This window comes from Mandrillus leucophaeus, unplaced genomic scaffold (assembly GCF_000951045.1).
Source record: "Mandrillus leucophaeus isolate KB7577 unplaced genomic scaffold, Mleu.le_1.0 Scaffold137, whole genome shotgun sequence".
Classification (NCBI taxonomy): Eukaryota; Metazoa; Chordata; class Mammalia; order Primates; family Cercopithecidae; genus Mandrillus; species Mandrillus leucophaeus.
In genome coordinates, this window is record NW_012101332.1 from 269,026 (window position 1) to 284,090 (window position 15,065).

General features: G+C 41.0%; 1 protein-coding gene and 1 pseudogene across 5 annotated transcripts in view; both read right to left on the reverse strand.

Annotated features, from left to right (window-relative positions):
* Positions 1-416: 416 nt before the first annotated feature.
* Positions 417-1,817, reverse strand: LOC105534621 (annotated as a pseudogene). The gene is made up of 2 exons (XR_001005305.1): positions 1,789-1,817; positions 417-1,540 (listed from the first exon to the last, which is right to left on the reverse strand). The product of XR_001005305.1 is annotated as a prohibitin pseudogene (transcript).
* ZNF607 (zinc finger protein 607) overlaps positions 419-15,065 on the reverse strand; it is a 19,219-nt gene continuing 4,572 nt past the window's right edge. For 2 of the 4 annotated variants that reach the window (XM_011973296.1, XM_011973294.1), the window contains exons 3-5: positions 14,291-14,417; positions 12,519-12,614; positions 419-3,974 (exon numbers count right to left, since the gene is read on the reverse strand). In XM_011973296.1, coding sequence (XP_011828686.1) covers positions 2,119-3,974; positions 12,519-12,614; positions 14,291-14,417 — 2,079 coding nt within the window. In that variant the 3' untranslated portion in view covers positions 419-2,118. Of the gene's footprint in view, positions 3,975-12,518; positions 12,618-14,290; positions 14,418-15,065 lie in introns of all 4 variants that reach the window. The other 2 variants (XM_011973293.1, XM_011973297.1) reach the window with 2 other exon arrangements.

Here is a 15,065-nt window from a genome sequence, read left to right on the forward strand (position 1 = left end):
GCCTCCCGGGTTCAAACAATTCTCCTGCCTCAGCCTCCTGACTAGGTGGGATTACAGGAGTGTGCCACCATGCCCCGCTAATTTTTGCGTTTTTAGTACAGACGGGGTTTCACCATGCTGGTCAGGCTGGAGTTGAACTCCTGACCTCAAGTGATCCACCTGCCTTGGCCACGCAAAGTGCTGGGATTACAGGCGTGAGCCACACTGCCCAGCTTACATCTGAATTTCATTCCAGGATTAAGTGTCTGATTCACCTAAACATATCAGAATGAAAGCCCTCTTATGGTTTTTACTTATTAAGTTTACCCAGAATGAATTAAAATTTAAAAACCATAAAACTTTTTTGAATTCATTAAATCTGAATGGTTAATGGTTTTCATCTCATCAAAATGCACTAAAAATAACACAAGTAATGATATTATTATATATAGAAGCTAATGTTTATTGAACGTAACAGTATATTCCATGTAGTTTCCCATAATTTTTTCATGTACTAACCCATGTAATTCTTCTTTTGTTTTTTAGAGAGCTGAAGTGATTTTACCTTTATTTCCTTCACTTTAAGCCAATCATGAAATTTCAGTGATTTCTGGGGTTAGGGCAGAAGGTGGTATTACAAATCATCGGGGCTGTGGCCCAGTTGCCTCACGGAGGTGCAGGTAGGCTGGGCCCTCACTAGGGCAACTGGAGGAGCACGGACCGCCCCACTGGCAGGCAGATGATGTTCCAAGAGCATGAGAGCTGGTATGTAATGTCTTCCACAGTTTCCAGCTTGCACAGCTTGCTCAGGCCGTCCCCTGCAGTGGCCAGTGAGTTGGTGATCAGCTCAGCTGCCTTGGAGTCACCCTCAGCAGAGATGATGGCCGCCTTTTTCTGCTGCTTAGCCTTCACCACAAATCTGGTGCTCTCTGCCTCCTGCTGGGCCACCTGTTTGGCTTCCACTGCTTCTATTAACTCCTTCCCGAAGGTCAGATATGTCAAAGACATGTTGTCCAGGATGAGCCCAAAGGTGGTTGCTCACTCCATAAGGTCGTTGCTCACCTGGCTGGAGACCAGCTCTCTCTGGGTGATTAGTTCTCCAGCATCAAAGCAAGCCAGCAGTGACTTGAGGATCTCAGTGGTAATGAACGGCAGCACAGGCTCATCATAGTCCTCTCCAAGGCTGGTGAAGATGAGAGGATGCTGGCTAGTGATGGGCTAGAAGAGGATGCGCAGTGTGATGCTGACATTCTGTAAATCTTTGCTACCAGTGATGAATGGCGCATTATGTGGTTGAGAGCAGCAGTCAAAGATAATTGGTTTTTGTGCCCATGGGATGAGAAAGTGAGTCCCTTCCCCTACCACAACGTTATGTACTCCACGGAATTGGTCAAAGATGACAGCTCTGTGCCCAGCATCCACATTATATAAGGCAGCATTTACCATGCCTCCTGCAACAGCTAAGGCCAGGCCAAACTTGCCCATGGACTCAAAACACTTTGGCAGCCATGTTTTCTTCTGCGGGACCCTCTCACACCTGCTTCCACTCTGACTTTCACATCTAACTCATGTAATTCTAACAGCACTATACTGTAGGTACTACTATCACCATTTATATATGATCCCCAGAAGGGATAAGTATCTTCCCCCATATCATCCCAGCTATAAGAAGTGGACATCGATCATGAGCATTAAATATGCAGAATGGCTAAATAGCCTTTCCCATCATCGCTTATATCGACAGAGGTTTCCTGTTTAATGACTTTTCCCAGGTTTAACAATAAATGATTGTTGCTGCAAGATGTTTACATGCAAGTATAAAGAATGGTTTCCTGCATTCTCTCAGTTTTCCTCTACTATGATTATTTTGGCAATCCAAAACTAGAGGAATATCAGAAAAGGTTTTCTTATGTTATTAAAAAAATACGTAATAAATTCTCTGAATCTGAGTTAACACAGTTCTTACCAAAGAAACTGCGTATTTACATTTTGAAAAGTTCACACCAATACAAATTGATGCCTAACAAAAACTGAACTGTATCTCAAAGCCATTCCACATTGTCTTCAAATTGTTCAGTGGGATAAATCAATTGACAGAATGTGCTTTCTTTACTACCTGTATATGCCACAGTTTCTCTATCAAATATGAATTCTCTGATGTACTTCAAGGATGGATCTAAGCCTAAAGGACCTTCTGCATTTATTACATTTAAAGGGTTTCTCACCAGTATGAACTCTATGATGTATACTAAGTTCATGGCTACTATTAAAAGCTTTCCCACACTCTTCACACATATAGGGATTTCCATCAGCATGAACCCTTTCATGTCTAACAAGATACGAGGCACAGCGAAATGCCTTCCCACATCTTTTACATTCATAGGGTTTATCACTGGTATGAATTCTCTCATGAATAATAAGATGTGAAGCATGACTAAAAGTTTCCCCACATTCTTTACATTCATAGGACTTTTCACCAGCATGAGTTCGGTCATGATATATGAGGCTTGTGGCATGACGAAAGGCCTTGCCACATTCCTTACATTCGTAGGGTTTCTCGGCACTATGAATATTCTGATGGGCTTTAAGTACAGAAATGAACCTAAAAGACTTCCCACATTTGTTGCATTCAAAGGGTTTCTTACCACTATGAATACTCAGATGCTGAGTAAGTTGTCCAGATACACTAAAGGCCTTCCCACATTCCTTACATTCATAAGGTTTCTCACCAGTGTGAACTCTGCGATGTATAGTGAGTTTATGGCTATAACTAAAACCCTTCCCACACTCTTGACATACATAGGGTTTCTCTCCTGTATGAATTCTCTCATGTATGACAAGATATGAGGCACAACGAAAGGACTTCCCGCATTCTTTACATTCAAAGGGTTTGTAACCAGTATGAATTCTGTTATGATGGGCAAGGTGTGCGCGCTGACTGAAGGCCTTCCCACATTCCTTACATTTGTAGGGTTTCTCACCTGTATGAATATTTTGATGTATTTTAAGGGATGAATTCAGCCTAAAGGACTTCCCACATTTGTTACATTCAAAGGGTTTCTTACCACTATGAATACCCTGATGTCGAGTAAGTCGTCCATACACACTAAAGGCTTTCCCACATTCCTCACACTTATAAGGTTTCGCAACACTTTCAAATGTATGAGGTGCAGTAAGTTGATGGCCACTACTAAAAGCCTCCCCATTTTCTTTACATTCATAAGGTTTCTCCCCAGAATAAATTCTCTGATGCATAGTAAGTTGATACCTACATGTAAAGCCCTTACCGCATTCCTTGCATTCATAGGGTTTTTCTCCAGTATGAATTCTTTTATGACCTACAAGGTGGGAAAACTGACGAAAGGCCTTTCCACATTCCTTACATTCATGTGGCTTCTCTCCAGTATGAATACTCTGATGTACTTTAAGGCCTGCTTTGAGCCTAAAGGACTTCCCACATTTGTTACATTCAAAGGGCTTCTCACCAGTGTGAATACTCTGATGTCGACTAAGTCGTCCATACACACTAAAGGCTTTGCCACATTCCTTACATTCGTAGGGTTTCTCACCGTAATGAAATCTGTGATGTACAGTAAGTTGACGGCTAGTCCTAAAAGCTTCCCCACACTCTTTACATTCATAGGGTTTCTCAACATGAACCTTCCCATGTTGAGCAAGGTTTGCAGGATAACTGAAGACTTTCCCACATTCTTCACATTCATAAGGTTTCTCACGAGCATGAATTTTCTGATGCTCTCTAAGGTCTGTAAGATGGCTAAATGCCTTCCCAAACTCTTCACGTTGATCAGGTTCCTCACTAGTATGAATTCTTTGATGTACTATGAGTTCTGTAAGATGACTAAAGGCCTTCTGACATTCCTTACACTCGTATGGTTTCTGTCCATTATGAATTCTCTGATGGAGAGTAACAGATGACTGTTTCCTATAAAGGTGCATTTTCCCATCGCTGATTATTTCACACCTTGAATCCAAATCTAGAAGACATATAATAAAAACATTTTGTTTATTGGATGAGAAAATGTCAATGTATTGTAGAATTAAGAGAAATTCTCACCTATTACAGATGCCGAGAACTCAAAAATACAGCTATAAAATATAAAAAATGAAAGGAGAGCTCAAAAAATGAGTTTCTACGGAGGAGTGCAACCTTACACATACATGCACCCATACACAAAGACACACACACACACACACACACACACACACACAGCCCTGTTTTGTAGTGTTTGCCAAGATCTCTGGTATAAATACTCCCACTGAGGGCAATTTCAAGCTGTCAATTTAATGCAGATTTATTAACATATATGCATAACTGGCTCTAGAATGACAGAACTGACCAGCTGTACCACACACCCTCTATATAAACTTATATCATATGCTAAGAAAACAGGCAAATATTGATATGGAAATAGAAGAGTAAAATGGAAGAATTCCAGCAGATTGAACATCTGTAGGATCAGAAGTAATAAAAAAAAGTCAGGGTAAGATAACTAAATAAAAACTCAGTATCTTATTTAATATATAGAGAAAAGAAGTATACATGGTCATACATAGAAAGGAATAAACTACAGTTGTGGGAACACCCATCTTTCAGGGAAGATTGTAACTGAAGAATGATCAGGTTTACAACATATGTAGATGTGATATACATGGAAATTATAAAGGGTAAGCAAATCATGATGGAGGAAATGGGTACACATCATAATCATGGGCATTCAGTATCAGCAGGCAGGGAATTCAAAGAGTGAATATTTATCTCAATAAAAAGGAAAGAAAATAAGTTAAAGATCACTACCCAACATTTAGGAATTTAAGAGCAAGGTACAGGAAAGTAGAAAAATAAAGATAAAAGCAGAATGTGATGGGTTAGGAAACAGAATAGTGTCAACACCTAAATCAAAGACATGGTGTTTACAAAAATCATTGGGTGAAATATGAGCTAAAGCAACCAAAAAATAATAAAAAAATAAGAAGGGAAAATAAGAAACAGAGATTTTATTTAAATTATAAGAGTCTATATACATATCTTGAAAGTATTAAAAACAATGAATAATTTTGTAGGAATATTCCTCAGAGGTGACCCTAAAAGTGAAAAGTCTAAACAGTCAATTGCCATGGATGAAATACAAAAAGCTGCTAAAAAGACAGTTAAAATGAGCACATTTTACCACCTATCTTGTAATTTCTCAATATCTAAATTTTAAAATTATGCACATAAAATATTGCAGAGAAACAAACAATTCAGGATGGGAACAGGTAACATGAACCTGAAAATATTATAAAAGAAAAGAAAGGAAGTCTTCAAAGACTTAGAGTTGTGAGTAAACAAAACAATAAAAATAGTAGTGTTGAATATGAATTCTAAATTTCTCTTCAAAACATTAATATATCAGTATGTTCAATTCTTTGCCTTCTACATTTAAACTTAACTTCCTCGTAAAGCAACCTTTTTCGATTACCTGCTCCACCCTAACTCATTCCTGTTATGGGCTATACCGGCTCTGCCCTGACACCTGCCAAAGCGCTCACTCGTCATTCTCTTTAAATTAGCCAATCAGAATTAGTTTAGCCTGTGCGGTCTAACCCTAACCAATAGGGGAACGACACAGCAGCAGGGGCCATGTGCCTCAGGGATAAGAACCCCTTCCCCTCCCTTGTCCAAATGTGCGCCCACCATTGCTCCACCGGTGAGAGCGCACCCTTCTATACAAGTACCTTGCCTTGCCGAGAATTAAAAAAAAAGAAAATTTTATATTTGAGTGCTATTTCTTTTGCGGCATTGAAACTTTATTTATAACAGTAGCATACAAAGGTTTGGAGCCAGGCTCAATGGCTGATGCCTGTCATGCTAGCTAATATGATTGCAACATCAGAACATTAAGAAAAAGCTTAGAAAAACACACTGGAAATGACAGACAACATAGGAGCTATAACCACGAGTGGGGAGACAGAAAAGGATGAAAATGCAAATTATACAACTGAAACATATAATCACTAAGGGTCAGTAAACTTGATTGATCAACAGAAATTATTCAACTTGAAATGGAGAGAGAAAAATGGTTTAAAAAATTTTAGCCGGGTGTGGTGGCTCATGCCTGTAATCCCAGCACTTTGGGAGGCTGAGGCAGGTGGATCACCTGATGTCAGGAGTTCGAGACCACCCTGGCCAACATAGTGAAATCCTATCTCTACTAAACATACAAAAAATTAGCTGGGCATGGTGGCGGGCACCTGTAATCCCAGCTACTGGGGAGGCTGAGGCAGAGAATTCCTTGAACCTGGGAGGCGGAGGTTGCAGTGAGCCAAGATTGCACCATTGCACTCCAGCCTGGGCAACAAGAGTGAAACTCCGTCTCAGAAATAAAAAATTAAAAAAAAAAAAAAGAAGAAGAAGAAGAAAACATTTGTAAAGAGCTGTGGGAATAAATCAAAAGATATGGTTGAAATTATAAACTGAAAAAACAAAGATTTTGGCAGGAAAAATATCTCAGGAAATAGCGATTGAAAACAACTCAAATTTAGTGAAAGAAATAAATTTGTAGAATTAAGATGCTCATTTAATGCCAAGTAAGATACATTACATTTACTGATAAAAGCAAATTAAAATACTTTGTTGCCATCAGACTTACTATACAAAAAATGCTAACAAGTTATTTAGGCCCAAAGAAAATAATACCAAAGAGAAATCTGAATCTTCAGAATATAAGAAAAGCATCACTAATGATGATGTAAATACCTAAAATCATTTTTTGCTCCTTAAGTTCTTTAATATGACTGTCAAAAGCAAAACTAATAACACTGCCTAGTGAGGTTTACAACATATGAAGATGTGATATACATGGAAATTATAACGTGAAGGGTAAGATGGATATAAACCTATAAAAACACAAGGTTTATACATTTGTTGAGAAGGAACAACTCTATCTAGATGGTGAAACATAATGTATATTGTATACTATAATCCCTATAACACTCACTAAAATAAATTACTCAAGGAGATACAACCCAAAAGTCAACAGGTAAATTTATTTATTTATTTTAAAAATTGTTTTTATTATTATTATTTTTTGAGATGGTGTTTCACTCTTGTTGCTCAGCGATCTCGGCTCACCACAACCTCCGCCTCCCAGGTTCAAGCAATTCTCCTGCCTCAGCATCCCGAGTACCTGGGATTACAGGCATGCACCACCACGCCAGGCTAATTTTGTATTTTTAGTATAGACGGGGTTTCTGCATGTTGAGGCTGGTCTCGAACTCCTGACCTCAGGTGATCCACCTGCCTCAGCCTCCCAAAGTGCTGGGATTACAGGTGTGAGCCACTGCGCCCAGCCAATAGGTAAATTTAAATAAATAGCAAAAAACAAACAAAAATTGAAATAATCAAAACTACAAAAGGAATGGACAGAGAAACTAAATAGAGAAAAAAAGTAAAGTAGTAGACCTAAATGTAATCATGTTAATAATTACATAAAATGTATAGGGTCAAAACACTTTAAGAGGCAAAGATGAACATAGTGAATGACCCATCATCTCAAAACCATCAGGATGGCTACTGGTTAAAAAACAAAAAAACAAAACAAAACAAAAAACAGAAAATAACTAATGTTGAAGAGAATGCAGAGAAATTGGAACCCTTGTGCACTATGTAATGGCTACAAGGAACATACTTTAAAGACACAAAATATTAAAAGTAAAAGGATAGAATCAATATAACAAGCCAAACAAATGGTGGGCTATGTTAATATCAGACAACATAGATTTCAGGACAAAGGAAAATAGGAAGATTCAAGAAGGTGCATGTCATAACATAAAAGGGATCAGTCTATCAAGAAAACATAAAATTCCCAAACACTTATGCACCTGATAACACTCTCAAAGTATATAAGACAAAAACTGATTGAAATGCAATGAAAAATAGGTAACAATAAAGCATAACTGGAAATTGGTCAGGCGCAGTGGCTCACGCCTGTAATCCCATCAATTTGGGAGGCCGAGGTGGGAGGATCATGAGGTCATGAGATCGAGACCAGCCAAGCCAAAATAGTGAAACCCCGTCTCTAATAAAAATACAAAAATTAGCTGGGTGTGGTGGTGCACGTCTGTAGTCCCAGCTACTCAGAGGCTGAAGCAGGAGAATCACTTGAACCCAGAAGCAGGAGAATCGCTTGAACCCAGAAGCAGGAGAATCACTTGAACTCCAGAGGCGGAGGTCGCAGTGAGCTGAGACCACACCATTGCACTCCAACCCACTCCAACCTGGGTGACAGAGTGAGGCTCTGTGTAAAAAAAAAAAAAAAAAAAGAAGAGAAAAAGAAAAAATATAACTGGAAATGGAAATATTTTTCTAGAAACAATTCCCAGAACAAGTACACAAAAACATGGTAAAGATATACAAGATTTGCACAGTATCAACCAAGAAACTACATGAGATATTGACAGAACATCCACCCAACACCAACATATACAATATTCTCAAGCACATGTGGAATATTTGCCAAGAGGGCCGATACAGTACATAAAACAAATCTCAATTATTATTTAAAATAATTCAAGTCATAAAAAGCATGTTCTCTGATCACAACGGTGCTAATTATAAATCACTAACCAACAATGAAACATCCTTAACTGTTTGGAAACAAACCAACACACTTCTAAATAAACCACAGGTCAAAGAAGAAATCAAGAAGGAAATCAGAAAGCAATATGAACTGAATCAAAATGGAAACACAATGTATCAAATTTTATGGAATACTAACTAATAAAGAACCACCTAGGGGAAATTTACAACACTAACATCTATGTTAGTATAAAAAAACAACAAAAAAAGACTTCAGTTGGCCGGGCACGGTGGCTCAAGCATGTAATCCCAGCACTTTGGGAGGCCGAGGTGGGCGGATCACGAGGTCAGGAGATCAAGACCATCTGGGCTAACACAGTAAAAGCCTGTCTCTACTAAAAATACAAAAAATTAGCTGGTGGCGGGCGCCTGTAGTCCCAGCTATTCAAGAGGCTGAGGCAGGCAAATGGCGTGAACCCGGGAGGCGGAGCTTGCAGTGAGCCAAGATCCCGCCACTGCACTCCAGTCTGGGCGACAGAGCAAGACTCTGTCTCAAAAAAAAAAAAACAAAAACAAACAAACAAAAAAACACCTCAGTCTTCACCTCAATAGAAAAAGACGAGCAAATCAAACCCAAAGCAAGAAGAATAAAAATAATAATAATCAGAAAAAGTAAAATAGAAAATTGAAAATCAATTAAAAAAAGAAATCAATGAAACCAAAAGCCGATTCTTTGAAAAGATCAATGAAGTTGATAAACCTCCACCCAAAGGAGAGAAAGGGAGAGAAGGCATAAATGACCCATTGCAGGAATAAAAAAGGGATTATCACTATAAATCATAAAGTATTATGAATCCCATGCCAATAAATTTGATAACTTAGATGAAATGAACAAATTCCTTGAAAGACACCACCAAAGCTTGACTAAGAAGTAGATAAAGCGATGAACACTACCATCCAGTAAATAATTTAAGCTGGTCAGGCCCTTCAGAAAAGTTTGCCAGGGTCGGGCATGGTGGCTCACGCCCCAGCCCTTTGGGAAGCTGAGGTAGGCAGATCATCTGAGGTCAGGAGTTTGAAACCAGCCTGGCCAACATGGTGAGACCCTGTCTCTACTAAAAATACAAAAATTAGCCGGGCATGGTGGCGGGCGCTTATAGTCTCAGCTGCTCAGGAGACTGAGGCAGGAGAATCACTTCAACTTGGGAGGCAGAGGTTGCAGTGAGCCGAGATTGCACCACTGCACTCTAGCCTGGGCAAGACAGCAAGACTCTGTCACCCCCCCACCAAAAAAAAAAAAAACTTAGATGAATGTTCAACTTCCAAGAAAAATACAAACCACCAATTTTTAGTTAAGAAACTGAAAATCTGAAAAAGAAAAAAAATCTGTATTTCTTTCTCTTCCTATCTTTCTCGAAATCTCTCCCCTACATCTGCTCCCTTCTCTCTTTCTCCCTTTTGTTCTCATAAAGTAATTAAATCAATAACCCAAACACTTTGTATAAAAACAGGTTGATGGGCCGGGCGTGGTGGCTCAAGCCTGTAATCCCAGCACTTTAGGGGGCCGAGGTGGGCAGATCACCTGAGGTCAGGAATTTGAGACCAGCCTGGCCAACATGGTGAAACCCCGTCTCTACTAAAAATACAAAAAGTAGCTGGGCAGCACACCCATAGTTCCAGCTACTTGGGAGGCTGAGGCAGGAGAATTGCTTGAACCCAGGAGGCGGAGGTTGCAGTAAGCCACGATCACGCCACTGCTCTCCAGCCTGGGTGACAGAGTGAGACTCTGTCTCTAAATAAATAAATAAGTTAATTTATTAATTCACAGTTCGGTAATTCCAAAATCTCTGCCTTATCTGGGTCTGGTTTCAATCCTTTTTTTTTTTTTTTTTTTAAATGATGTTTACTTATTTTCAGCATGCCTTGTAATTTTTGTTAGAAAAAGCTGGACATGGCCGGGTGCGGTAGCTCATGCCTGTAATCCCAGCACTTTGGGAGGCTGAGGCGGGCGGATCACTTGAGGTCAGGAGTTTGAGACCAGCTTGACCAATATGGTGAATCCCTACCTCTACAAAAAAAAAAAAATATATATATATATATGAGATATATAAATTAGCCAGGCATGGTGGCAGGCGCCTGTAATTCCAGCTGCTCGAGAGGCTGAGGCAGGAGAATTGCTTGAACCCAGGAGGTGGAGATTGCAGTGAGCCGAAATCCCTCCACTTTTCTCCAGCCTGGGCGGCAGAGCAAGACTCCGTCTGGAAAGACAGAAAGGGAAGGGAAGGGAAGGGGAAAGGGAAGGGGAAAGGGGAGGGGAAAGGGGAAGGGAAGTGCAAGGAAATGGGGAAGGGAAGGGGAAGGAAAGGGGAAGGGTAGGGGAAGGTGAAGGGAAAGGGAAAGGAAAGGGAAAGTGAAAGGGAAAGGAAAGAGAAAGGAAAGAGGAAGGAAAGAGAAAGGAAAGGAAAGTGGCGAGGGGGGAAGGAAAAAGAAAAGAAAAGAAAGAAGAAAGAAATAGCTGGCCGCGATGTGTCCCGTAATAGGAACTGAGTTGAATACACCTTCAGTGTAAAGTTTGAGGTTTGTCTGCCTGGGAGTTAGGCCGTGTTCATTGTGTGCTGTAGCTGTTTGTGTTGTAGTTTCAATTCTTCCAGTTTTTATTTATGTCTTCTCTTTTGTCTTTGGGTTTCCCTAGCAATTCTTTCTTAAATGGAGACTGTCTTGCAGGTCTCTCAGTTGGAATCCACAATTTTTATTCTGTAGCTCTGTTGATAAGGAGGTAAGGTATTGCAGAGGGGACGCTTTCTGTCATCTTATGATTAGCACTCTCTTCCCCACCGTGGCCAGACGGCTCAGGTTGTAACCTTGACAAGAATTTCTTAATTTTTTTTTTTTTTTTGAGACAGGGTCCCACTCTGTCATCCAGGTTGGAATGTGATGTTGTGATCTCGGCTCACTGCAGCCTCTGCTTCCAAGGCTCAAGTAATCCTTCCACCTTAGCCTCCCAAGTAACTGGGATTATAGGCAGTGCCACCACACCTAGCTAATTTTTCATATTTTTTGTAGAGACGGTTTTGCCATGTTGGCCAGGGTGGTCTTGAACTCCTGTCTTCAAGTGGTCTGCCTGCCTCGGCCTACCAAAGTGCTGGGATTGTAGGTGTGAGCCAGAGAGCCTGGCCAAAATTCACTTTTCTTGATATACAGTTCTATGAGATTTGAAAAATGCACATAGTTGTTCATAACCACAGTGAGGATATAGAACAGGCCGGGCGAGGTGGCTTGCACTTGTAATACTGGCACTTTGGGAGGCTGAGACGGGTCACTTGAGCCCAGAAATTCCAGAGCAGCCTGGGCAACATAGTGAGACCATGTCTCTACAAAAATACAAAAATTAGCTGGGTGTGGTGGCACACACCTGTGGTCCCAGATATTGCAGAGGATAAGACTGTGCCACTGCACTCCTGCTCTGGGTGACAGAGTGAGACCTTATCTCAAAAAAAAAAAAAAAAAGGTTGGGCAGGGGGTGTAGAACAATTCTGGGCCAGGCATGGTAGCTCACACCTATAATCCCAGCACTTTGGGAGTCTAAGGCAGGAAGAACACTTGAGCCCAGGAGTTTGAGAACAGCCTGGGCGATGTAGGGAGACCTCCTCTCTAAAGAAAAATAAATTACCAGATGTGGTGGTATGCACTTGTGGTCCCAGCTACTGTGGAGGATCACCTCAGGTGATCTGCCCGCCTCGGCCTCCCAAAGTGCTGGGATTACAAGCGTGAGCCGCTGCGCTGGGCCTTCATTGGCTATTTCATGCTGAGATATCCATTTCTTCTCCACATCAGAAGCCTCCTCGCTGAGGAGGGAACTTTATGACTAATGTTTCAAGGATGCGTTTACCAAATGAGATGACCACTTCCACGAGGGCTATTTACATACAAAAATGGCTGCCCCTGCCTGACTTGCTCTTACCTGTACATTCTCCTCTTGTTTCTTCCCCCACAATCATCCATGGCTCTTTTCCTTGCTCCAATAAGGTGATTAAATCTGGCTTAGATATGAAATGTCCTGCTTACAAAGAAAAGAAGTGCCACAAAATACAGAAATCAAATTTGAAGGTCAAATTTAAAATTACAATTGCAATAAATGAAAGGTCAAAGTGATACAGAATAAGATTTTAGAGAAGAGTGAGAGAAATAAGAAAAAGATCACCCAGGGAGAGTCAATCTTTTTGTTTGCTGGTTTTCAAAAAATCTCGCTCTGTCACCCAGGCTGGAGTGCAATGGTGCGATCTTGGCACACTGCAACCTCCGCCTCCCAGGTTAAAGTGATTCTCCTGCCTCAGTCTCCTGAGCGGCTGGGATTACAGGCATGCGCCACCACGCCTGGCTAATTTTTGTATTTTTAGTAGAAATGGGGTTTCACCATGTTGGCCACACTGGTCTCGAACTCCTGACCTCGTGATCTGCTCATCTCAGACTCCCAAAGTGCTGGGATTACAGGCATAAGCCACCATGACTGGCCTCAAAAGAAATTTAAACTTATATGTCCTCTAACTGCAGCAAGCAAGCATAAAGTGGTTGAAAACACACACTCTAAAGCCTGGGATTGGCCGGGTGCGGTGGCTCACGCCTATAACTCCAGCACTCTGGAAGGCTGACGTGGACGAATCACCTGAGGTCAGGAGTTGGAGACCAGCCTGGCCAATATGGCAAAACCGTCTCTACTAAAAATACAAAAATTAGCTGTGGGTGTGGTGGTAGTGCCTGTAATCCCAGCTACTAGGGAAGGTGAGGCAGGAGAATCACTTTAACCCAGGAGGTGGAGGTTGCAGTGAGCTAAGATCGCACCACTGCACTCCAGCCTGGGTGACAGAAGACTCCATCTCAAAAAAAAAAAAAAAAACAGCCTGGGATCAATTCCTGACTCTGTCACTTTCCAGCTGTGTGTGACCTTGGACAAGTTACTTACACTGCTGCTCAGTATTCTCACTTATAAAATTGGGAAAATAGTAAGGCTGTTGGGAGTATTAAATTACTTGATATATGAGTAAAGTACTTAGAAAAATGTCTGTGTGGAAATCACAATGCTAGCTGTTCACATTACGCTACTGCAGTTATTTTACTAAGAGTATACAAGAAGAGCTATCTATAGCATATTCATCCCATTTTACACGTAATTTTCATGGATTGTAAGTTTCAGCTGTAAATCAAATAAATTCTGTCTCAGGAAATGGACTGTTTTCTCCTCAGTTTTAAGTAAGTTTAATTTATCCAATCCACCACTCTATGACTATATGAACAGGCTATCTCTTTTGATAATAATAGCAATTCAGCACCTTCTGTCAAATTAATATCGCTGCAAATGGATCAGATAATAAAATGGAGCACTAAAGCAATTCTGTGCACAAAATAAATAAGAAACCTGAATGCCCTGACAATGGTTCTACAATGAACATCAGAAAATTCTAAGCTAAACCACTGGTTCAACCCACTTTCTGGGTTAAAGAGACAAATAAAAGAAGTATCAGAGGGAGGTGTGAATGTCACCGAAAGATAGAGAAGATGAAAGTGTTGAAAGGAGCTGCCATTGCTGACTCAAAGGTGAAACCACCTCAATAGAAATAGAGAAAACAAATTTAGTTTCTTAAAAGGCAGCCCTGAAAATCACAAGAGAAAAAGAATATATGCTACAGAACAGATGATTCTAAATTATTCTAAATCATTCCAGGTTGATAAACATACCCAGTGAGACTAAGTTATCGTAATTCTCCATCATCACCTCCTGGTACAAGGTCTTCTGAACCAGGTTGAGATATTCCCACTCCTGATGAGAGAAGTCTATGGCCACATCCCCGAATGTTATCGATTCCTGAAACAGCAAATCGAAACAGCAAACCCACGTATTACTGGGGAAATTAAAGAAAAGACTTAAAAAATGGAATAGAGGGGCCGGGCGCGGTGGTTCACGCCTGTAATCCCAGCACTCTGGGAGGCCGAGGCGGGCGGATCATGAGGTCAAGAGATTGAGACCATCATGGCCAACATGGTGAAACCCCGTCTCTACTAAAATACAAAAAATTAGCCAGGCGTTGTGGTGCATGCCTGCAGTCCCAACTACTTGGGAGGCTGAGATAGGGGAATCACTTAAACCTGGGAGGTGGAGGTTGCAGTGAGCCGAGATCAGGCCACTGTACTCCAGCCTGGGCAACAGAGCGAGACTCTGTCTCAAAAAAATTAAAAGAAAATGGAGTGCATGGCCAGGCGCAGTGGCTCACACCTCTAATTCCAGAACTTTGGGAGGCCGAGGCGGGTGGATCACCTGAGGTTGGGAGTTCAAGACCAGACTGACCAAGATGGAGAAATCCTGTCTCTACTAAAAAAAACACAAAATTAGCCAGCATGGTGGAACATGCCTGTAATCCCAGCTACTCAGGAGGCTGAGGCAGGAGAATCGCTTGAACCTGGGAGGCGGAGGTTGCGGTGAGCTGAGAATGTGCCATTGCACTCTAGCCTGGGC